We start from the raw sequence: 25412 nt of genomic DNA, 5'->3' as shown, positions 1-25412 counted from the left end.
TATAAAAGAAGATGAGTAGAAAAATACTAAAAAAAAAGTATAGTTGTAATTACCAAATTATCCAAGTCATGTTACATAATATAATAATATTATATCACCATATAATGTCAAGGGATAACATCTAATAGTAAAAGGGGGAAAAAGATAACAAATTAAAATACAACCAAATTGCATCAACTCAAAGTAGAGTCAACACAAAAATTTATTAACCTAAATTAGATGTGCAATAAAGAATTAAAAATCCACCAAAAGAAAGAAGAATATATATATATATATATATGTGTGTGTGTGTTATATATATATATATATGTAAAAGGATAACATCTAATAGTAAAATGAAAAAAAGAAAAAAAAAAGATAACAAATTAAAATACAACCAAATTGCATCAACCCAAAGTAGATTTCAACACAAAAATTTATCAACCTAAATTAGATGTGCAATAAAGAATTAAAAATCCACCAAAAGAAAGAATACATATATATATATATATAGAGAGAGAGAGAGAGAGAGAGAGAGAGAGAGAGAGAGAGAATTCTCATTTTTGGATGGTCAAAATATGAATTGAATGAATGGAGAATATCAAATTTTTATGGTAAATCTTTCTCAAATTTTTGTTTTTATAGTAAATGAAATGGGGAGAAGAAGAGACAAAATAAAAGGAAGATGAAGGGATGAAAGAATTGTAAGGTTAAGGTATAGAGTAGTAGGAGTTTTTTTTTTTTTTTTTGGATAATTCCATAGTTGAGTATGAAGACATTTTTCACATTTCAAACACACTTACACACATTTCCACACATTTTTTTCACCCACACGTATATCAAAAACACTCAAATAATATTACTTAAACTCCTCTACCAAACACTCCCTCAAATTTCTAGATGTTTACATTTAAAACACTAGGAGATGTTAATTAGTTTAGCTATAAGGCTCTTGACATTTTGGCGATATACACTTGACACAAGCCTTAACTGTTAGGCTCAACTTTATATAGATTATAAATAGATAAATAAACATACAGATATCTTAAGTAACCTTCCATCATATAAAAGATTGATATTGATAGAAAATGAAAGCAAACTAAATAATAAGAAAGCAATTATCAACAAAAAGAATCTCGCAAGGAATTCAGTATTGAAAAACAAATCAAATAAACTTTCAAGAAAATAATAAAATAAACCGAAATAAAATCTTTTTAATAATAGTGTTGAAAACAATTGGATAAGACTTAAGAGTTGGGGAATTATAGATAAGTCATAATTGGTTGATATTTATCAGAATTTAAATTCTATGATCCGAACTGATTATAAAACTCTTATCCAATTATCTATTTCACTTCAAATTAATTAAACACAATCACAAACTAATCCAATAAGTGTGCATTTTTAATATTATACCGAGTATATATTAAAGAAGGTATACTTATGTAATTTCTTGTCAATGTCATGCAATTTAACAATGTTTAATTTGTTTAATATTTTCAAATTTCCCCGCTTGAATTACGAGTTCTTTAAGTTCTTAAGACATACATCCAATTTTGTATAAATAAAAAAAAAATTAAGTAGATAAAACATGAAATTATAGATAATATAGTTATTAATCTCTTATTATCTTAATGTTTTGTAACTATAGAGGGTATAAAGAGAATATAATCCAACAATGTTTTTGTTGAAAAACATGTATTGACAAAAATATTTCACTAATTTCATTAAAAGTGACAATAATATAAAAGAAAATATACTATAATTTTTTGAGACTTTGGTGATAGAGCTTCTCTTAATAACTTAACAAGGACATATAACTGAAACGATTTAAAAAATCATGGTTTCAAGTGGAATTTTTTAAAAATTAGGGAAAGAACACGATGAGTTATTCATATTATCCAAAAAATCTATGTTTGAGACAGAGAGAAATTGAAGCCGAACTCCACATAAAGTATTCATAAATAAAATTTTCAGCTTCGTCAAAGGTAGCTCTTTCCCCTCGAAACATATATTTCTCTCTCCATATGAACCACAACAAATATAGCAGTATAGCCTTCCATCTTTGATATTCACTATTATTTCTCTTTGCCAAATATCCACTGTTAAATTAGACATTCCCTAACTAACAAATAAGCAAAAGACTAATGACCACATTTCTCTAGTTATATTGCAATGAAGGAACAAATGTGCAACTCACACCCCATGTTTCTTACATATACAAGTTATACAACACAATCCATGAAAGTTATCCCCTCTTCTTGAGATTTTCTTTAGTTAAAAATTTTCCCCAAAGCAATGAGACATAAGAAGAAATCCATATCCTCAGCGGTACTGTACAAATGTTTTGTCGCTCGATACCATTAAACATTAAGTGTGAGGAGGATAGAGTTCCCATAGAGCGACAGTTGTGTCTTCCGATGCAGAGGCCATTAGCTTACAATCAGTTGAGAATGAAACCGCGTTACACTGTAAAAAGGAAAAGTGATGCATTTTTATAAGGGTGATCACAACAATCAACTAGTCAACGGTACAAAACTGAAGAGAGGAAAGAATTACAGGTGAAGTAATCACATTCTGCAGGAGTAGAATGCCACCTCGCCGGCAGGAGGTGGGGTGGCAGGGTTTAATAGAATTATCTTTTTCCATTTCCGTTTATTTTCACCCATATAATCATGGAGTATGTAAAAAAAGCTTCTGCACCTAGGGCCATCATATCAGAAACAATGTGCCAATGATAAATTAACCAAGCAGCAAGGTGGGATGCTTGTGTTGGCCTTAAATTTTAAGCTAAAAAGCCTTTATTTTTTCTTTTGGTTAAGGTAAGATGAGGGACTTTGCCCTAGGTGGGCTTTGAACCCAAGCTCATCCCCATNATTAAAAGTAATTCAACCAAGTTTCCATTAAAATTGAAAACCTATATAAGAAAGAGGTGCGCGCACACACGCACACCTAGTGGGTCATGAACCCAAAACCTCACTATCCACCCATATTTATAAAAAGGAGAAGTTCCATTTAACTAGAGCTTGTTGGCCCTGATATAAAAGGATGAAATTTAAAACAACATCCGAATCATAAAACTATGCATTTTCCATCAAAGCCCTGAATATCAAGAAATAAAATACAAGCCACAACAGCTGATTTAAACTTTCTAGTAAGAAAATAGAGATATGAAGTTTAAAATTTTAAGGAAAAAAATAATAATATTGTATATGTTATAATACAAATATGAAATGACATACCCTAGCATGGTGATATTTCAATTGCTAGAGCACTTCCTTTGCGGTAATTATATATCCTTACTCTACAAACAAGTGAACAGAGACCACTTTAAAAGCCTACGTTATATAATGTCAAGACAAAATAAATAAAGATATCTTTTGATAAATGAATTGCATAATACAAAAATCACATTAAGTCCCAGTTTGATAGCAAAACAAATGAAGAAATGCAAAAAATGTGAATATGAAAAATATAAATTTTTTGTTCTTTTAACTACTCAATAATGGACCTGGACTGAGCCAACTCCTGTTTTAGGCTCCAAAGTGGGATTATTGTTTTCTGGGTTTTCAAAGGCTTATGCAAATTTTCATCGTTTGAGCTATAGAACACTTAAACAGATGATGAATATTTCTCAAAAAGAAGTTTGTTCTATTTCATTGACAAAGTTTTTAGACAATTTATGAGAATCCCATCATCCACGTAGTTGAAGTTTTCATGGTGAAACTCTGCATATCTACTCACAAGAAGATTACAGCAGCAAGTTATGGCTTTATGTCTAGTGACTGGAATTCCTTAAAACTGGGAGGACCAGGTAAGTTAGGGAACAAAATACTTGAAAGGAACAAGTCCAAGAGTCATTCTTTGCAAACTGTCTTGGTGGGCAACAATTTACCCCTTGTGGATTCAAAGAAATAACAGAATCTATGGTGGCAAGGTTGAGACAGGAGAAAATCCTTAAGTATATCAAAAGAGATATAAGGGGAGGAATGAAGGAAAGCAGCGGGACAACTCCATCCTTAAAAAGAATTATTTTGTGCAAATTGGGGTATACTTAGATGAATTTGTATGTTTTATCACTTGATGTAAGGGATGGGCTGGGCTCCGGTAGTTGTTCAGTAGTGCAGAATGTGAACTTGTCTCTGTAGTTGAGTTTGTTTAGACTCTTCACTTGTGTTCCATTGGTTTGGATTTGCTATCTTCCAGCCTTGGAGCTAGCTTAGTCAGGGGTTGTAAACTTTGTTCTTTGTTCAATGAAATACTGAATTATCAAAAAATAAAATAAATTAAAGATTTCAAAATTCGCTGTCAAAAGCAGATTTTGAGGAACCCTTGGTAGGGACTCAGTTGAGATTAAAAACAAATCAAAATTCATCAAACTAACCAAAGAAGAAATATATCCATTGTCAAGAGCATAAAAAATTAAATATTTAGATAGTAATGACAAATATGATTGTTCAATAATCTATGTTAGGTTTTTAGACCCTTTAAAACACAATAATAGGATTAACCTAGTTTATTAGCCAAGTAATTAACTTAGTCAAATTATGCAAATCTAGGTTAACAGAATCAAATAATCATATCAAGATATAAAGCAGTGGAAATCTAAAGAACACAAAGATATGATCACCCAGAAAAACCAAACCAGTAAAAAACCTGGGAAGGATTTAACCTAGCTATCCTCAAGGTAAACTTGAATCCACTATATGAAAGAATCGAAGTTCATACAAAAGGACTTACAAGCACCCAAGCTCGACTTCCTAATGCCACCCACCAATAGAACTTACTGACACGACCACGTGCAAGTTCCGAATTCACAGACTCCTTCTTTCTTGGATTCTCCAATCAAGTACAAGCACTCCTGCTTGTGTTTCTTTAAGCTCCAATGACAGTAACTGAGTTGATTATCAAGGCGTTGATAATATCTCTACCTTGAAAACTCTAAGTTTATGTGAAGGAAAGCTCATCAAGGATCTCACAAGAGATTCACACAAACTGCAAAATATGAGCAACAATACAACCAGAGCAACTAGGATTGCACTCCGAAACGTGGCTAGGGTTTCTTTTATATAGTAGGAGAATTAGATCTGAAACCCTAATCCTTAATGGACTTGGGCTGAGTTGAAAATTCTGCAGGAAAAACATTCTGCCCGATATTCGATCGATCGAGTCTAAGCTTCGATCTATCGAGCCAGACCGACAGTCACTAATACTTTCTGCAGCCACTCGATTCCAACTTTACATAAACACACAACTTTGAGCAAGTCTAAACAAGACTAAACAACATGTTTTGATCATGGTTTGCCAATATTACACATTAGAGTTCTAAATACATCAAATCCTAAGTTTTTAGAACCTAACAATCTAGATAGTCAACTGAATTGATGAAAACCATTTCTTATTGGATGAAAAATGCCCCACAACTAATTTGCTAGCATAACCCATTAAAATGAGAAGGAAGAGAATTTCACATAGGTAACCCCTTCACCGATTACAACTCTATATGCAACAAATTATTATTAACATATTAGCTTATATTTGTGTGAGAACTGACTAGTATTCATATTTTACAATAGAGTAACTGAAACTATGCAAGAATTGTACATGAAAATCCTTTAATCTTTCAGGGAAAAAAAATTGTTAACAACCTGTGGTCCCAGCTAGCAGTAGCAGCAATTTTGCAATCTGGTCTAATTGAGGTGCCTGCTATTCCAGGTCGTTCCAAATTAATTTCTTTCTTGACCACACAAGAACCCTACATTATACAAGGCATGACATGACATAAGAACAGTTATTTCATATAGCAGGAGGCTGGAGGCAACAAAAAGGTAAATCATCATTAAATATAAATATATATCCACAAAGTCACCAAAATGAAATAGATAAGAAAGCTGCTAAAGAAACAGAAAATAATGGAACATTAAACTTGTGACGTTTGCATTATCCAAACCAGATATGATCTCAAACAACTCACTAGTCATTTTGTGCTAGTTGATTATTTTGCAGCCACTGTTTGATATGATTGTTATCATTCCCAATAGATGTTTGAATTTTAAATCAGTTTATTTAAAGTTTACCAGCTATCAATGATGTAGAACTCTATGTACAACACAAAAACATTTTACACCATTGATCTTTAAAGCTTAGAACTAAGTTGAAAACTGATGGAAGTTCTACCAATTTAACATTCTATATTGACAAATTAAATACCCTCAAGGTCGATCATAATCCAAATATGAGCACCAGACAGTGGAATGGAAAATGAGGAAAAATTTAAAAGAAGAAAGGAGCAAGAGAGTGGTATAGAAAAAGAACAGCTTAATTATATGTTGTCAAGATATAGGGGACTAATGGTCCATTTAGATTGAGGGGGAAGGGGAGTAGAATAGAGTTGGCCCAAAAATAGCTTATTTTTAGCCGACTCTACTTTACTCCCCCTCAATCCAAACAGGCCATAAGAGGTGAAGATGAGAGAGGAGGGAGGGTGGGGGGTACACTCTTTAAACTGACACAAACTAACATAATATTGGCAACCGTATCATGACAAATCCAACAAGATCAATTAACTATTGAAGAAAAACATGGTCAAGATTCTCTAAAATCAGCGGTTTCTTTGTGCTAAGGATGGATACTTCTTGGTGTTTGTTGGAATTCTAACTTGGGAATAACTTTGACCAATTGAGTACCCCTTCATTAGGATTAGTAAGATGGGGAAAAGCAAAAGAGGAAGAAGAACGTTTTAGAATGGGTCCCCTTACTCAAAACTAATGGGGATTATCTAAAATCCCCCGATGCAATAGGACAAGTCATGGTGATCAATGGGGAAGGCGCATTGCCCTCGATCTCAATCAATAATTCACCTGAAGAGCCACAAAACAAAAGAAGGAACATACTTTGGAATACTTGGAGTAGAGGGAAATGATGTCAAGAAGATCGGAAGAAGCCCTAAGAATCAAACAAGGAATTCATGAATGCAATGAAGAAAAACAAGATCAGTGGTGGGCCATCTAGTCAAGTACCCAAATTCCAATTATCAATCATGGATGAGCCTCCTCTACAGATGCAGAGAACTCTTGCACCTTATTTCATGAATGGGCAATCCAAGAGGCCTCTAAAGCGATTTTCTTATGAACGTAGTTTTGATGATGTTGATTTGAGCGCCCAAAGTTCCAATTCTTGAGTAAGAATGGTATCCAAATCACACAAAAGCTGTTTCTCTAATTCAATTAAGGAGGCAGTCGATCTAATAGCCATCTCCTTTTGAATACTGCGAAGTTTCGCCATCAATCTTCTTTTCTTACCAAAGACATTTCCAAAATGATTTTTGTTCCAGCTCACTGCATCTTTTTCAAAGTTGGAGATAGCTTCCCTCAGATGATTCGAACGATCCCAAGCCTGCGACACTACCCTAGGCAAGTCAAGATCAGTGATCCAACAAATTTGAAATCTAAAAGGCCTTGGAAGCTGAATGGAGTTTCTAGGGTTTGATTCAAAGAGGACCGGATAGTGGTCAGAATGACACCGTGTGAGATGAGTAACTCTAGCTTCTAGGAAGATCGTGCACCATTCCGGGTTCACGAAGAACCTATCAAACATTTCTTGGATTAGAGCATTTAGCTCTCTTTTATTCATCCAAGTAAACCGCGGCCCCGAAAAACCCAAATCAATCATGTTACATCTATCCAAGCAGTCCTTCAAATCCAGGGATCTGTTAATGCTAATCGCCCTTCCCCCAAACTTATCACTCTCCGCAAAGGGTTCGTTGAAATCCCCAGCAATAACCCAAGGCAACGTATGAAGCTCAGCAACTTTGCATAAATTTTCCCACGGAGTGCACCTTTCAGCCAACCTGGGACTAGCATATATGGCAGAAAATAACCAGTCAAATTCAAGAGAACGTACCTTCACGACAACATGAATTTCTTGTTCCGTTTTCGATAGAAAAGTCACATCCACTTTGCCTGCATCCCAGAGAAACCATAAACCACCCGCATAACCAATTGTGTCTATGTGCAAGGCACCATCAAAAGGGAGCTTCTTTGTAATCTCCTTGGCTTTTACCCCTCCTACCTTAGTCTCCATAACCACAAAAATTACTGGGTTGTGGTTTTGAACAAGCTCTCTAACATGATCCTGAAACTCGGGCTTCAGGGCGCCCCTATAATTCCAAACAACAATATTCATGATGAGAGACAGGTCTGGGGTCATGCGCTCTTCAGCACAAAGGAAGAGCTTCTCCTCCACCATCAAAATCCATCCCATCTGTTTCACCCGACCTCTTGTTTGACCCTTCCTTAGAATGGGAATCAGATAAAGTCAAAGAATTCCCATCTCCATCTCTATAGAAATCAGCTGAGTTAACATCTCCTTGATGAACTGGAGCACTTAGAGTATCGTCATGATGTGTCGGTTGCCCATGAAGCATGAATTGATCAGTTTCGGTGTTAAGATCCGTCTCTCTGAAAGTATCACCCTCAGATCTACTTTGCACCATTGAGGAATCGTAGAAACCTGGGAGAAGGTCCTTCATATCAGCTTGCTCTCCACCTCCGATTTCAGCATGTCAGCGAAGACTATCCACCGCAATTTTAGTACCCGATCCATTAGGTAAATCACTCGGACCCCTTTCGTCGACAAACTCCGGCGTGGCCGAACTTGTGAATCGGAACTGCCGTTCTACATCTAGAATAGGGTTGTTATTAGTGGAGGCGTTCTCAGTTTGGTTCTGGTAGTCAAATGTAGGTATCTGACTTGAGTTTCTAGTGCCTTCACGAGTAACAGCCTTGGTTCTCGAAATGCCTTTTTTACCCTTTGCGTTATTAGATGGGCCTGAAGCGGTGTGCCTTTAGTGGATGGCCCAGTAGCATTACTTACATCCAAGGCTGGCCCAGTTGAGATACTTTTCAACTCATTCCTTATCTTTAAGCCCAACTCAGCCTGGCTCAAGGAGAATTTCCTTTTACTAGTGTGAAGAGATTCATTCTCACCACCCGAGGGAGATCTTGGTAGGGTCGAACCATGACGTGTGGACTCAGTAGGTTGCCTCAAGGAGTTATGGTCAGAGGTGGGACCAATCCTTTTTGAGTTTTTGGCATTTTTCCTACGTGTCACTACCATCCAAGGCCCAAAGACATCCTCTTGTCCTTTTCCTTGATCGTGTTGGTGCACATTTGTAGTGTCAGGGTCATGCATCTCACGTTGGTCCTGCGGATCGTTTAGCTGCTCCGATCCCTCGCTTGATGGTGGTGAAGCGGGTCTGATAGTGTATGGGCATTGTTCTCTGTGGTGGCCAACCCTGTCGCAGAAGAAGCAGAGTTTGTGGATCCCTTTATAGACTACCTCTTGCTCTCTGCCCCCAATAATGATGGAGGTTATAAAAGGTTTGTTGACATTAACCTGTACACAAAACCTTGCATACCACCCCCGCGCTTCTTTCACCGTATAAGTATCAATCCTGAGAATGTTTCCTATCGCACTCCCAATCTGCTTAAGGATTGTTGGTTCATAGTACTCTATGGGCAGCTCGTTAATACGCACCCATATTGCTATAGAAGCAATGTCTGCCATGGATGGTTTAAAATTAGGCTCCCAAGGCCTTACCGACAGAAATTTTTCTACGACGAACCAAGGTCCTTTGTCAAGCACCCCGTCATAGTCCTCTGGGAGTGAAAAGCGAGCCAAAAAGAACTCCTTTCTTAAATCCACAAGATCTAACCTCCCTTTCGGTTTCCACATGGCGAGTAGCCTGGTCTGTAGGAAACTATACCTCACCAATCTTCCATACACCTTAATGATTAGTGCTTTGGACCATGGTGCTCGAATGCGCTGCTTGTCTTCCTTAGACAGCTTACCACCTCTAGCCCCTCGCGAAGATCTGCCATTTCATGCTGTTCTCTCAGCCATGGTTAATGATTGCAGACAACTAGCATCCAGAATTCCTCGAATCAGATTTAGCCATTGCTTCAGGGAAGCAAACAGATGCGCAGACCACCTTGCCAAAATAGGGACCTGTCAACAAGTAGGAATTACTATGTATGACAGTCCACCTGCGGACTTAAAACATCTTTTTGATTTTGATGCTTCTGGATTGTATTTAAGCAGGCGCTGTCCTGACACTATTGCTTTTTGTTAGTTTTAATATAATTCCCTTTTACTCAAAAAAAAAAAAAAGTTTTGATGATGTGATTGACAGCTAATGTTGTTCTCTCGGCCATGGTTAATGATTGCAGACAACTAGTGTCCAGAATTCCTTGAATCAGATTTAGCCACTGCTTTAGGGAAGCAAACAGATGCGCAGACCACCTTGCCAAAATAGGGACCCATCAACAAGTAGGAATTACTATGTATGATAGTCCACCTGCGGACTTAAAACATCTTTTTGATTTTGATGCTTCTAGATTGTATTTAAGCAGGCATTGTCCTGAGACTATTGCTTTTTGTTAGTTTTAATATAATTCCCTTTTACCAAAAAAAAAAAGTTTTGATGATGTGATTGACAGATTCACCAGCCAGTAGTTGCACTAGGTGGAACATCTCCCAAACTCTGAGATCTAATGAATGAAAAAATGTAGCCTGGTTTTGAATTCATAACCTTTGTTAACCGATAGGGGGAATTTAGCAGCTAAAGCAAAATGGAACATAAAAGATGAAGATGCAATACAAATGGTTATCAATAACCAGCATGGGCCCATCAAGGGAGCGATGGTGCTAAGAGATTTCCAAACATTCCCTCAACTGTTACCTTTTCTTTATTGGTAAGAGATGTAGATTGAAAACAAGTATGATGAATTTATGAACAAGTGTGTTTACCATGGAATGATCCAAACTATACATCACGATTTTGTCATCTGCAGCTCTTGAGATACCCCCACTACACGATTCATCAATAGATATGCTAAAAACTATATACAGGATACCAAATGGATCACAATTTGCTTTCAAGGGGGAAAAAAAAAGAGGAAGAATATGTTGGTTATCTCTAAATACAGGATCCCATATCTGGCTCTGAATGTAACTTTACAGAAGTAAGAGGAACTCCCGAATGCCGTATGTCCCACCAAAGCATGGAACCATCTTCATAACTGCCACGACACACCTTATAGAGTTGCTAAACTGATAAAATGCTTAGCTGCATTCATAATAGAAGATGAATAATAAAGATAAGAAGGATATACCTATTGAGTGTAGTTTTGTAGTTTTGTATCTGTTGTAGTTTTGTATCTGTTACTTGTAGTTTTGTATATATAGAAGTGAACTACAAGTAGTTTACCAATAGCATAGCATGATAGTTTATAATACAGCTGTTGTTTATAGTTAGTTAGATTAATGAGTTAGTTATTAGTTAGTTATTTTATCTGTTTTCATTTCCCGCCTCTGTTCTCCCTATATAAAGAACAGAGTATGCTAAGTTTAAGTAATGAATTCATTTCACAAGATTCGTATTGTTCCATCTCTCTCTCTCTCTCAGTGTGTGTGTTTTCCTCCATTGATGAATCTTCGGAACTTGTATGAATTCAATATGGTATCAGAGCAGAACTAGTTTCAGAGATCATTCACTTCTGGTATTCTTTGATTCTTCCTAGTTCAATTACGTCCTTCCCTGATTCTTTAATGCTTCATTCAGATCAACTAGAAATTTACCTTATTGTGTTTCTGTTGATTCTTGCATTAAGATCATCATCTTCTAGGTCTTGATTTCTTTTATGTGTTGAAATCTTGATCTTGATTTTCCTGTTCATAATTGAAATTTGAACCTTCAATCTCAGGGTTTCAATTTCCCTTCTTTGATTTTAGGGTTTCCAATCCATTTTTTTTCTAATTTGATCAAGATTGAGAGCTGAATCTTGATTTCCTATCTCTTGAACGATTCTCGAGAAAATTGATTCTTGATTTTCTTTGACAATACATCTAGCCATGACTGAGAGTACATCAAGTGCTACTCATCCTACTGTCCAGCCTTGGGAAAATACATCTAGTCCCTATTTCTTATCTAGTGGAGATAATCCAGGAGTTTCTTTGGTGGTTCAACATCTCACCGAAGAAAACTATAATACCTGGAGTAGGGCCATTCTCATTTCTTTGGATGCCAAAACCAAATTGGGATTCATTGATGGCTCTATCCCCAAGCCTCAGTCTGTTGATCACCCACATTACACAGCATGGTGTAAATGCAACAACACTGTCCTAGCTTGGTTGTTTAATTCTGTTTCTAAGGATTTACAATCAAGTATAGTCTACTTTAAGACTGCCAGGGATGTTTGGATTGATCTGCAAAACAGGTTTGGGCAAGGGAATGGACCTACAATCTTTGACTTAAGAAAGGAGATTAGTTCTTTGACTCAAGAGGACTTAACTATTAATGCATACTATGCCAAATTCAAAGGTCTCTGGGATGAATTTTCTAATTATAGGACATGTACATGTGGTCATCAAATTGAGGAATGTACCATGTCCTTTCTGATGGGGCTAAATGAGACATATGCAGCTGTTCGAAGTCAAATTCTGCTGATGGAGCCTGTGCCTCCTTTAAGCAAAGTGTTCTCTCTTCTACTGCAAGATGAGAAACAAAGAAAAGTAGGTGCTGGGAAGAAGGCCTTGATTGATACATCAACGGCTTTGGCAGCTTTTGGGTCTAAATCTGGTAACACCAAGACCTTTGTTAAGTCTAAGAATGGCAGACTACATTGCACTCATTGTGGAGCCATGGGGCATGTTGTTGACAAGTGCTTCAAACTGCACGGATATCCTCTTGGGTATAAGTTTAAAAACAAAGGTAGTCTACCTTTTGCAAGCACTGTTGTTGCTGTTGAAGATCTCAGTGAACCTGTTGCTCTCACCAAGGCTCAATATCAGCAGTTGGTTGGTTTATTGAACTCTCAATGTCACTTTGGCACCCAAGCACCAACAGAGGCATGTTTGGACACTACTCATCAGGTTGCCACCATCATTTCTCAGCCTTTAATGGATGTTCAGGCCCAAACCCTTTCAAGTATCTATTTTTCCCCTTCTCTTAAGCATTCAGTTTTTTCTTCCAGTGCAAATACCTCTCACATTAGCTTATTTGACTGGATTCTAAATAGTGGTGCAACAGACCACATGGTTCACTCTCTTCATTTCTTTACTTCCATTACCTCTTCTATTCAAATTTCTGTTAGACTTCCTAATGGTGAAATGGTTAAGGTAACCCACATTGGAACTGTTAAAGTTTCAGCAACCCTGACTTTAGAGCATGTTCTTTGCATCCCTAGTTTTTCTTTCAATCTTATTTCTATAAGTTAACTGACCCAAAACCCCTCTTGCTATTGTGTTTTCCTTTCTCATTATTGTTTTCTTCAGGACTTACTGCATTGGAGGATGATTGGGTTGGGTAAGAGATATGGAGGTCTGTACATCTTGCAGTGCACTAATTCCTTCACCTTACAACAATCTGTTTCTGAGGTTTTGTCTAGATTGCCTTCTTTTCTTTGTAATAAGAGTGTCAATGTCTATCATCTTGACTCTTCTAATGTTGTTGATAATTCAAATAGTACTGTTAGATTATGGCATTACAGATTGGGTCATCCATCTGCACAAAGAATAGCTTTGTTGAAACATCTTGTACCTGATCTAACTTCTTGCATTAACAACAATTCCTTTGATTGTTTTGTCTGCCCTTTGGCTAAGCAACATAAACTGCCTTTCCCTAAGTCCATAAGTGTTTCTTTATCTTGTTTTGACTTAATCCATGCTAATATTTGGGGCCCTTTCTTTACTCCTACATTGAATGGCTCAAGATATTTTCTTACTTTGGTTGATGATCATAGTAGATGTACTTGGGTTTATTTAATGAAACTTAAATCTGAAGCTTCTTCCTTGATTCAAACTTTTTTTCAAATGATTCTTAATCAATTCAAGGTCCATTAAGGTGATCCGGAGTGACAATGGTCCTGAATTTGCCCTTTCTTCTTTTTATGCTTCAAATGGCATTTTACATCAGCTGTCTTGTGTTGAAACACCACAACAAAATGCTATTGTTGAGAGAAAACACCAGCATTTGTTGAATGTTGCTCGGGCCTTAAGGTTTCATGCCAATTTACCTTTGAAATTCTGGGGGGATTGTGTTCTTACAGCCACTTATCTTATCAATATGCTTCCTTGCCCTCTTCTAGGCAATCTGACTCCTTATCAAAAACTTTTGGGTCATTCTCCATCATATCAGCATCTTAGATCCTTTGGTTGCTTGTGTTATGCTTCTACTTTAGCTAGAAACAGATCCAAGTTTGATCCTCGAGCCAAGGCTTGCATATTTCTTGGATATCCTTTTGGAACCAAAGGGTACAAGTTGTATGATTTGTCTACTAAAATTATCTTCCTTTCTAGAGATGTCATCTTCAAAGAATCTGCCTTCCCCTTTAAACATTGGCTGTCTAAACCTGTTCTTAGTCCTTCTTTCCCTTCTCACAATATGTTTTCCTCTCAGCCTTCCCTTTCAGAATCCATTTCTCCTATTTCTGCTGAGTTTTCTTTGCCTTTCAGTCATGTTGACACTGCTGTCCCTCCTGATGAGTTTCCAGATCTTGTTCATCATGATCTGGACACTTCTTCTCCTGTTTCTAATACTCCACTTGAACCTTCTGATCTTCCCCATCCCTTACCTATTTTACCTGCTGTTAGAAAGTCAACTAGGCCTCATAAACCTCCTTCATACCTTCATGATTATAACTGTAATATGGCTTCAGCTTCTGTCATGCCTTCCCATGATTCCATTAACAGTCCAGGTATTTTATATCCACTTTCCTCCACTCTCTCTTATTCTAAACTGTCTACTGCACATAAAGCCTTTTCTGTTGCCTTGTCCACTACCAAAGAACCTTCTTCCTATGCTGAAGCTTCCATTGATCCCTTGTGGCAAACTGCCATGAAGGCTAAGATTAATGCTCTTCAGGCTAATCACATTTGGGTGTTGACCAATCTGCCTCCTGGTAAGGTGCCTATTGGGTGCAAGTGGGTTTACAAAATTAAGCTTAAAGCTGATGGTTCCATGGAAAGGTACAAGGCTAGACTAGTGGCTAAAGGTTTTACCCAAACTGAAGGTGTTGATTACTATGAAACCTTCTTTCCTGTTGTGAAGTTTGTGACAGTTAGAACTCTTTTGGCTGCGGCTGCTGTGTTTGGTTGGCATTTGTCCCAGCTAGATGTCAATAATGCCTTCTTGCATGGAAAGTTGAATGAGGAAGTGTATATGGTTCCTCCTCCTGGTTTTGGCAGCAAGGGGGAGGTGTGCAAGCTCACTAAGTCACTTTATGGTTTGAAGCAGGCAAGTAGGCAGTGGTTTGCCAAGCTCTCATTCACTCTCCTTGATCATGGCTTTATCCAATCTAAGTCAGACTATTCTGTTTTCACCAAGGTCAGCAAGGCTTCCATTCTCATATTGCTGGTTTATGTAGATGACATTCTAATAGCTAGCAATAATGTGGAGGCAGTCAATACATTCACGGTTTTTCTGGATAACAAGTTCAAGCTCAAGGATCTTGGTACCTTGAAGTTTTTCTTAGGTCTTGAGGTTGCAAGAACTGACAAAGGCATCAACTTATGTCAAAGAAAATTCGTTTTAGAGTTACTTTCTGATACAGGTTTGCTAGCAAGTAAGCCTGCAAATGTTCCCATGGATCAATCAGCTAAATTTAGAAGCTCTATGGGAGAAGATGTTCCAGATCCATCTCTATACAGAAGAATTATAGGCAAGCTTCTTTATCTTGCCTTGACTAGGCCTGATATTTGCTACTCAGTGCATAAACTGAGTCAGTTTATGAGTTCTCCCAAAATACCACATTTGCAGGCAGCTTACAAGGTACTAAAGTATCTTAAGAAGACACCAGGACAAGGCTTATTTTTATCAGCAAGTTCTGAATTAAAATTAAAAGCCTATTGTGATGCTGACTGGGCGGCTTGTCCAGATACTAGAAGATCAGTTTCAGGCTTTTGTGTCTTTCTTGGTGTGAATCTCTCATATCCTGGAAATGCAAGAAGCAGCAAGTGGTATCTAGATCATCTGCAGAATCAGAGTATCGAGCAATGGCTACTGTCACCAGTGAGGTTGTTTGGTTGTTGGCCTTGCTTCAAACATTTGGTTTAGATCATAATCAACCTGCCTCTCTGTATTGTGATAGCAAGGCAGCCCTATACATTGCTGCCAATCCAATATTTCATGAACGTACGAAGCATATAGAGGTTGACTGCCATTTCATTCGAAGTAAGCTTCAAGATGGAGTGATTAAGGCATTCCATATTCCTACTAGACACCAGATTGCTGACTGCTTCACAAAGGCGCTTGGTTACAGGCAATTCTACTTCCTATTATCCAAGATGAACCTAATCAACATTTATGGTTCATCTTGAGGGGGAGTACTGAGTGTAGTTTTGTAGTTTTGTATCTGTTACTTGTAGTTTTGTATATATAGAAGTGAACTACAAGTAGTTTAGCAATAGCATAGCATGATAGTTTATAATACGGCTGTCGTTTATAGTTAGTTAGATTAATGAGTTAGTTATTAGTTAGTTATTTTTTCTATTTTCATTTCCCGCCTCTGTTCTCCCTATATAAAGAACAGAGTATGCTAAGTTCAAGTAATGAATTCATTTCACAAGATTCGTATTGTTCCATCTCTCTCTCTCTCTCTCAGTGTGTGTGTTTTCCTCCATTGATGAATCTTCGGAACTTGTATGAATTCAATAATACCCAGCCAAGACATTTAGGAATCCTTGTGATTCGGATGGTAAAAATGCTTGAACTGCCATGCACATCCCTTCCAAGTAATAATTGTCACATGTCAAAGTGTAGCATTTGAACAGAAGGGGGGAAAGAGATAGAGAGACAAAGAGGTTCTTTACTGAAGAATAAAGGGCCAAGTGATGGAGATCATTGCTTAGCCCAATAATTGAAGGCAATGTGTATTTACCCATGTTCCATGGAAAATGTATGAAAGGCAATATGTATTTAGTATTTACCCATGTGAAATGGAAAATGTATTAAATTTTACAAAGGAAAATATGAAAATTTAACGATCAAGGAAGAAACAATAAGTGAGCACACAACAGGCTTAAAGAAATATGATACTAAAAAATTGAATGAAATGATGACACAAGCTATTCCAAACTGTCCTAACACTGCAGGAACAATGCGATCAAAGTAGAAGAATTTTGCTTAAAAACATCCTTACTTCATTTTTTAAGTGCAGATTAATTCCTATCTCCCCCCCCCCCTCCACCCCCACCAAAAAAAAAGTCAGGGTTCTGGAATGGCATCACTATACATAACTCTAGGCTTAGGCTTCTTTAGCAAACAAAACCTCTAGAAGACCCCCACAAACAAAATGTTGTATTCAAGTCAAGAAATTTAGAAATATTTGTCCAGTAGATTTTAAAAATCAAACTGATGAATGAATGTATATGATAGCACTTTTCAACAAATTTAAAATATAACTTTGTGAAGCATGACGTTGCCCAAATAATAATATAAATAATACCAATAAGTTCAAAGACATAAATTCAACTCATATACAGACCTTTCTATGTGGCTCCACCCCTGCTTAGAACTCTCCATTGACATGTCTCCATGGACAATGCTCTTTCATAAAGTGTTTCATACTATAGGCCCATTGATTGTTGTTGTGTCTGTCAAGAATTAAGGAAACTTGGAAATTGACAACAAATTTGAATTCAAAGTGAAAAATCAATCGGGGAATGAGACAATTTTTTTGAAAAATCAGCATTAGGAGGAGAAATTAGATCACATCACTTGTCCATCATTCTACTAAAAAAAAATGTCAATCCTATTTAAAATTGTTAAATTTGTTTAATAAGAAAAGTCAATTTTTGTTTAATTTTTTATTTTATTATTATCATAAATTGACTCAACAATTTTAAATGAGTGAGAAATTTTTAGAAGAATGGTAAATAAGTAACATGATTTATCATGAAGGACTGTATAATTTATTCATTGGAAGACTGTTCAACATCAATCAAAGTTGCTGATGTCACTACTAGTGTCATGTTGATGTCACATGAGGTGGTGCATGGGCACATGAAGCAGGGTGCATGGGAAGGCAGGACTATCTGGCCTTTTGCCCCTTTGGGCAAAAATATTTGGCGTTATGCCCCTGTTTCGAAACTATGTAGGTGCGTGCCCCTGTTTCAATACTCGATAATTTTAAAGCCGAGTTACTTAAGTTACTCGCATATCCAAAAACTGAGTTTTATGCTGGTTCTTGCCACACTGGTAATCCAGCGTGGCTTTTGGGAAATAAAATATTCCCGCGTAACTGTTTACAACTCGACAATGGAGAATCTGATTTATGTGCAGAATATGAAACACTTTTGAATGTAACGTCTCTAAAACAGTTTGTGTGTCTTCCTTCCTCTACAGTTTCTCTCCCTTCCTCCGTTCGATTAGTAGCCACCCTTAGTCCGTTCAGTAGAGCCTTCCCAAGTTCAACGAATATTCAAGTTCTCCTATTTCTACCCGAACCCAAACCAAATCGGTCAGTCGACGCTGGATTGAAGCTCAATCCAAACCCACACCCAAACCCACACCTTTTCACTCTCACTATAGCCGAAGCTCAACCCAATCCATCTTCAGAGTTCAAGGATTAGAAACGTATTAAGGTAATTTCTAAATGCTGAGATCAAATATTCGTTTTTTCCCTTTGCATGTAATCTGAGTTAAGTGTTGATTGTGCATTTACTCTGATTTGAGTGTGGCTTCTTAAGTTTTTCTCTGTTAGATTTTCCTGTATCTCTATTCATTATTATTGTTGCTTTTTTAGCTTTGTTGGGTTTGGTTTTGAACTGGGTTTGGTTTTGAACTGGGTTTGGATGCACGTATATGGCATAAATTCATGTAAAAAATACAGTTAGCATGACAACGGTGGCCATTGTTAGGGGAAATTGCTTTTTAATTCAACTGTATAATTTCAGGAAATTATGTTGTATGTGAAAATTGATTTTGAATGAGGGAAAATTGCTATTTAATTCAATGCTAAATGATCTTGAATTGAGAAGCTATTGGTTTTACAAGCTTCAAACTTACTGGCTTTTGCAAGCTTCCACTCTGTTAACTTATTAATATAATAGATATAATGTGTGTATAATGGATATGCATGCATATATCTACACACAGACCATAAAATGCACATCATGGACATCCACTATCACTGAACTAAATTGAGCTCATAAATGCCTTGTATATCTACTGTTTTGGGTTCCTAAAACCTTTGCTGCCACATTTTGTGTACAGATGCATAATTGATTGTCATAAGAGACTAGAATTGTCTTAGAAGTTCTTAAAGTACTTATTTTTTTGTTATTAGAATTCCTAGTCTTTATAAGAAAGGATTTAGAAATAGCCTAGATAATGGCTTTATTATAGTCGATAATATTGATAGATTTTAATAACATTCCAACTTTGTTCAAGCGTGATTGCTATCTCCTACCTAAGTGTGACTGCTTACGAAAGCGTAGGTGTGATTGCCTAGTGTTTTAGTGCCGAAATTCCTAAAAATCCTACATCAAATTTGGTATCTAAGCCCGTTGAAGCTTCTGTCTTGTGTTAGATTAGCAGTCATGTGTGGGTTATGTTTGTTGATTAAGTACATCAATTCATTATTATTATCATCTACTACAAGTGAGGTTGAAAAGGGAACTTAGTGGCCTTTGAGGGTCACCAATCCTTTCCTAATAGGTTGGATTAGGTTAGGGGGAGCATTAAGATTTGTGGTGGCTTGTGGCTTTTATAGAAAAATGCTAGATAATCTGTTTTTTTATTCTTCTTGCAAGAAATATAAGAATTCTTTTTCCATTTCTGTCTCGGTTGTATCCATACTCTCAAAATTGTTTAGGAGTAGTTGGGTACCTTTTAGAACTATGTTTTAGTATTTTCCAATGGTGTTTTTTGTGGTGCTTAATTGATTCATTGGGTTGCATTTTTCTGTGTTCATTTTGTTGGTTTACTTTGTTTGTTTTAGACATTGATTCGCACGTTGGTTGGTTGGTTAGGTTGCTTATACATTCTGCAACTATGGGTCCTTTTTGTTTATGCCTTGCAGCCATGAACATTAGGATCAAGTTAGGCATATATGCTCAGGCTAGGGGTTTTATATTTTAGTGTTTTAATTTAACTCTTCCTTGATATGATTAAATGGATTGAAAATCAGTGTATATATTGATGCATGATGCATAATTCAGATGAGCAATTATATGTTTTCAATTTTTTGTCAAATCTCTCTCTCACTCTGTTTCTTTTTCACTCTCTCTCTCTCTCTCTGTGTATTTGTTTCTGTCAGTTTGTTCTAGAACCCTGTTGAAATACTTGCTTGTCTAACATGATTGCATGCGTGTCAGATATGCAGCAACTGCGAAATGTGGTTCCTAGACCCGCGGAAAGTACACAACTGACACAGCAGCCGGGTCATCGATCCACGGCGCTATGGGAGACGCCTGCCGGTCAAGTACGTAGTTGTACTGAACTTTGGACATGTCGAAATCATTTGTTTTTTATTTCTGTAGGGTTCTTTGATTATTTGTAAATAGATGTTGGACATGGTAGCATTTCAGTTTTGGTTTAGGCAGAATTTTATTTAATCCAAAGAGAAAATGGTATGAAGCAGAAATAATCGTAAAATTAAAAACACTCTTTCATTAACAGCAGTACCCGAAAATGGTATGGAGTAGAAATATTCAAAGTCAGTAGATCTCATTCGGAAGCTATAGTAATCAATTAAAATGAATCCGCTGCCATTATTTTCGCAAATATGCACACACAATTAGGTGTGGCTACACATAAGACAACTTTGTTGATTCCTAATTCGCTACTCCATTTGACATAGTGAGGCACTTTGTTCATTCATTTCAAAACCTAATGCCCATCACCTTAGTGCTAATTTTATAAAATGTCATTGACCTTGAATTGATCCAATCCAATCTGCATTGAGCTAGAGTGAATAACTAGTTAACATCATAACTAACATATTGTAAAATGTTTGTAGCTAACTAGTTAGCCTACTATTTCTTGCATATCCTAAGACAGTGCTCTTTCGTGTGCAGGTAGTGCCAGGCGTGCTAAAGTGCAGACACCAATCTTGCAAGTTACCCCGGCATGGGCTAGACCCCCAAATTGGTCGGTACATAACTGAGGCGGGATTTGAAGGGTTATTCAAGGTTCCAAACTTGGAAGTGGATCACGCGTTGATCACAGCACTAGTTGAGCGTTGGCATCCGGAGACGCACACATTCCACCTACCGCATGGAGAGATGGGCATCACCTTACAAGATATTGAGGTGATGCTAGGGGTTCCTATTGATGGGTTGCCAGTGACTGGGAGTGTCAAGCTGGGGTGGCCAGCGTTGTGTCTTGAGCTACTGGGTCATCGTCCGCCAGACCCGATACCACATCCCAATGAAAACAAGTCTATCCTTGCTGGGGTGAGGCTAAGAGTCACCTAGCTGAAGGAACAATTTAGAGCTCCCTTAGCTGCAGTTGCTATTGATGAGGTAGTGCAGCAACATGCGTGCTATCACATTCATTTCAGATTGGGGACCATTCTATTTGTGGACAAGTCGGCGGACCGGGTGTCGATGATGCCTCTACAGTTCCTGAACCCAATCAGCAACGCGAAGAGGTACAGTTGGGGTAGTGGAGCATTAGCTTGGCTGTACAGGTACTTATGCAAGGCATCGGAGACGAAGGTGATGCAGATGGGAGGAGCATTGATGTTGGTGCAAATCTGGGCGTATTCGAGGTTCCCAGTGATATGCCCTGTTGTGAGGCCGCCGCAATCGCCAGTGGAGGCAGGTCCCCTTGCATGTCGGTATGTTATTTCATTAGTTTGGTACAATTGTCATGCCATTTGTCATTCACCATGCATGTGTGTATAGTTGGTCAAAATCCCTGCATGTATGCCACTTTTAATACATTCACTAAGTACACTGTTGTCGAGAAGTAACCCTTGTTTCAAACTGAAAGTTTAATTGACATTAATTCAATGGATTATTTAACAAGATAGCATGCCAATATACACTGTGTTGAGTGCAGAAGAAAATTAGGAATACAAAATACTTTGTTTTAATAGATAATGCTAAGCCAGTAGAGTTAGATTCATCTATTAGTGCAATGGGAATCATAGTCACACACGTGATTCAGTACTTAATATGTACTCGGCCAGAATTTATAAAAGTTGCACAAAATATTTGTAAATAGTATATAATTTGATCATATTTAAGTTTAATATTGAAGATGTTTGTTTTTGAATTTTGGCTAACTCATTAAAAAGTCTCTGCAATAATTTCATTTGGTAGAGTATGTAAACTGGTCATTCTTTTTCAACAAGGAAAAAACGGGTTGTTTGTTAACCAATCTATATACTTTGATATGAATTTATATCTAAATTTGTATTATCATGAAACAATGAATTTGTTTGTGTTTATTATATTTTCCAAAGGCTCAACTAGTGCTCAGAAATTCACAGTCTAGACTTTGTGTTGAATTATTTTTTTTATTAGTAACAAGTGGGGATGAAACCAATGAAATCACCTTTGGAGAAAACATCTAAACTACAATGCTCTTACTGCCCTTTGTGTGCGTTTGACTCACATGTAGTGCAGTAGACCATGGTACACGAGACCAAATAGCTCCAGTATTAGTTTCATGTTTATGACAACATCATAACTCACTTTTTCCCCCTATCATATGGGAATTAATATATTTTCAGTTATGAAGGCATAAAATTGGCCAAACTAGAAATGTGATGTTTGCAACACTTCATCAATTGTAATAAGTATTTTCCACCGAATAAAAAATAAAACAAAATAAAAATAAGTAGTACGTGTGTCGGTTGTGTGTGTGTGTGTGTGTGGGGTCCGATTTGATGTCGGAAAAGAATAGCTGGCCACTAGTCGAAGCAATATGGTCAAACAAAACTGCCTGGTTACAATTGGCATATTATACTGTACAAAGTGTAATCGTCAATCAATTAAAAGTTGCTATTTATGGAATATGCTTATCAACTTACTACAACATCTTTTCAGGTTTAGGTCCACAATATAAAATTTGACAACAACAAAAATCTTTAACTGAAGAATTTATTTTCTAATAGGGAAAAGTCAGTATGGAAATTATCTTTGTAAATCTATTTCTTCGGCTCGAAGAAAATTAGTTTTGTAGCCTTCATTTACTCGACCAACTAGTAAGAGACTTGAAGTCTAAGTCTATAACGACGTTCAGCTACAAACTTATTTAAAGTCTAAGTCCACAGTTTCATTTATATAAATTAACATTGTTACATGTTTTAAAATTTTAATTGTTGAATTTTATGTTTTTTATGCTTTTAACATATATTAAATTTATGTCAATTAGATATTATATACTATATGATTCATAAACTTATTTTTTATGCATAATTGTAGACTATATGATTCATAAAAATTTACAATTTAAACAATTAAGAGCTATGCATTTTTTAAATTCTATAAATTTTGCAAGCATGTAATATATAAAAAGAAAATGTAATCCAAATGTGGATTTGTTAAAATTCACATCCAATAAAACTATATTCGGTGAAGTTGTAGCCAAACAAAGTTTGTAGCCAAACTTATATATTAAATTTACTCTATCATTCATCAACTTATTTCTTATGCATAATTTTAGACTATATGATTCATAAAAATTTGCAATTTAAACAATTAATTGATGACAAATTACTTATATTTTTGAAATTCTAGAAATTTTGCAAGTATGTAATATATAAAAAGAAAATGTAATCCAAGCGTGGATTTGTTAAAATTCACATCCAATAAAAAAAATACTAGGTGAAGTTGTAGCCCAAAAAAGTTTGTAGCCAAACTTTGTCCAACGTTATTTCTAATTTATCTATGATCCTAAATCACTCAATAAATTTGAACTGTAAATTTTTTAGCTATGCACCTATAGGAACATTCTTATAGATTAAGGCAACCGTGTACCATGAATGTTTGGTTGTCAAGACTGAAGAGCCTTAATGAATGTATGAATTCCTCTTCTTACTTATTATGAATACAAATCCTTTATATTATATTTTGTGTTTCACTTTATGTTCCATTAATCACAACTTGTCAAGTATGTATTTTTGTTTTCTATTTTAAACTTTAGCTATTTTATAAGGAAAGTTAAACAAATAAATGACAAGTTGTGATTAGTGAAATATAAAGTGGAATACAAAAAATGGTATAAAGGATTTTTATTCACTTATTATAACCTGTAACAATTAAATTATTGAAAAAACAAAAGACTTTCTTTTTAGAACTAAAAATGACTTTAATTACGGTGGAAATTTGATTATTTTCATAGTTGGTTTTCTTGTTTTCCAAACTTTTGGAAACGTTTTTTTATTTAACTTTTTGTATAAAATAATTTTTTATTTTTGGAATCAATTCAATAGTTACAAATTGTGGGATTTGCATTTTACATATATCCGTTGGTAATATCAACAAATGTTAGTTAAACTACCATTTTTTGAAAACATTTCAAGGATACAGAGGCAGGGGATTTCTTTTTCTTTTTTTTTTTGTTGAGGGGAGGGGGGTAGGTACTTGGTGTTGGTGGGTTGGTTGGAAATAAGGGTTGCTTTGTCTAAACTCTAAAGAACTCATGATTTAAAGTTTTAAACACGGCAGACAATTGGAGGTGCTACAATCGTATTCTAGGCTCGGCCTACTCTATATCTGGTCATGAAGCTTTAACTAATCCAACCACCCTTTTTAGGTAGTAGTTCTCTTTTGTAAGGAAACACTTTATTTTGCAGCTCTGGCCATGAATGTGAACCCAAGAATTTTAGAACCTTGTGAATAAATGTCAGAATTTAGAGTATGCTACACATGTCTAATACAGTAAGAACAAACTTCCGGCCACTGCAAAGAAATGGAAGACGAGGGCTTCTCTTAGGATTTGATCCTCGAACCTGCCAGAGTAGGACATCTCTTAGTAACTGATACTTGAACATGTCATTTTATATTTTTGGCTTACAATAGTCAAGTGAAGAAAATTCGAACCCAGATTCTCTTCTAGGGGAGAAGCGAACACTGCCATTAAAAACTACAAGACTGTGGCAACATGCCAAGTATAAATACTTCCTGGCACCAAATGGTCCAACTTCAAAAACAGCTAAAGATGTTGCTTTGCTTTAGGTTAAAATAAATTGTAAACCAATATTCTCCTTCCCAATTTGAAGACGCTACTTTCTTCTATACAAGGCGAGTATTATGCAGAACTTATGATTCGATTGAATTCATTTCAGGTCGAGTTTAGCATTTTACATTTGTGTTAGTATCTAAGGTATCATAATAGATGCATTAAAGAAAATAGAAGAAAAAGGACAAAATAAGAACTAATGGGAGGCACTCATCCCAATTCCTTCCTCAAAATACAA

General features: G+C 36.2%; 1 protein-coding gene across 1 annotated transcript; it reads right to left on the bottom strand.

Annotated features, from left to right (window-relative positions):
- Positions 1 to 2007: 2007 nt before the first annotated feature.
- LOC136066790 (protein DECREASED SIZE EXCLUSION LIMIT 1-like) lies at positions 2008 to 16811 on the bottom strand. The gene is given in 7 exon segments (XM_065771640.1): positions 2008 to 2448; positions 3222 to 3243; positions 3245 to 3283; positions 5628 to 5734; positions 10789 to 10880; positions 10966 to 11060; positions 16697 to 16811. Coding segments are annotated over 7 exon segments (519 nt in total). The 5' UTR covers positions 16762 to 16811; the 3' UTR covers positions 2008 to 2349.
- Positions 16812 to 25412: the final 8601 nt, after the last annotated feature.

This window comes from Quercus suber, unplaced genomic scaffold (assembly GCF_002906115.3).
Source record: "Quercus suber isolate HL8 unplaced genomic scaffold, Cork oak 2.0 scaffold_46, whole genome shotgun sequence".
Classification (NCBI taxonomy): Eukaryota; Viridiplantae; Streptophyta; class Magnoliopsida; order Fagales; family Fagaceae; genus Quercus; species Quercus suber.
Note: the sequence above shows the minus strand (reverse complement) of the source record. Positions and strands in the feature narration are given on the sequence as shown.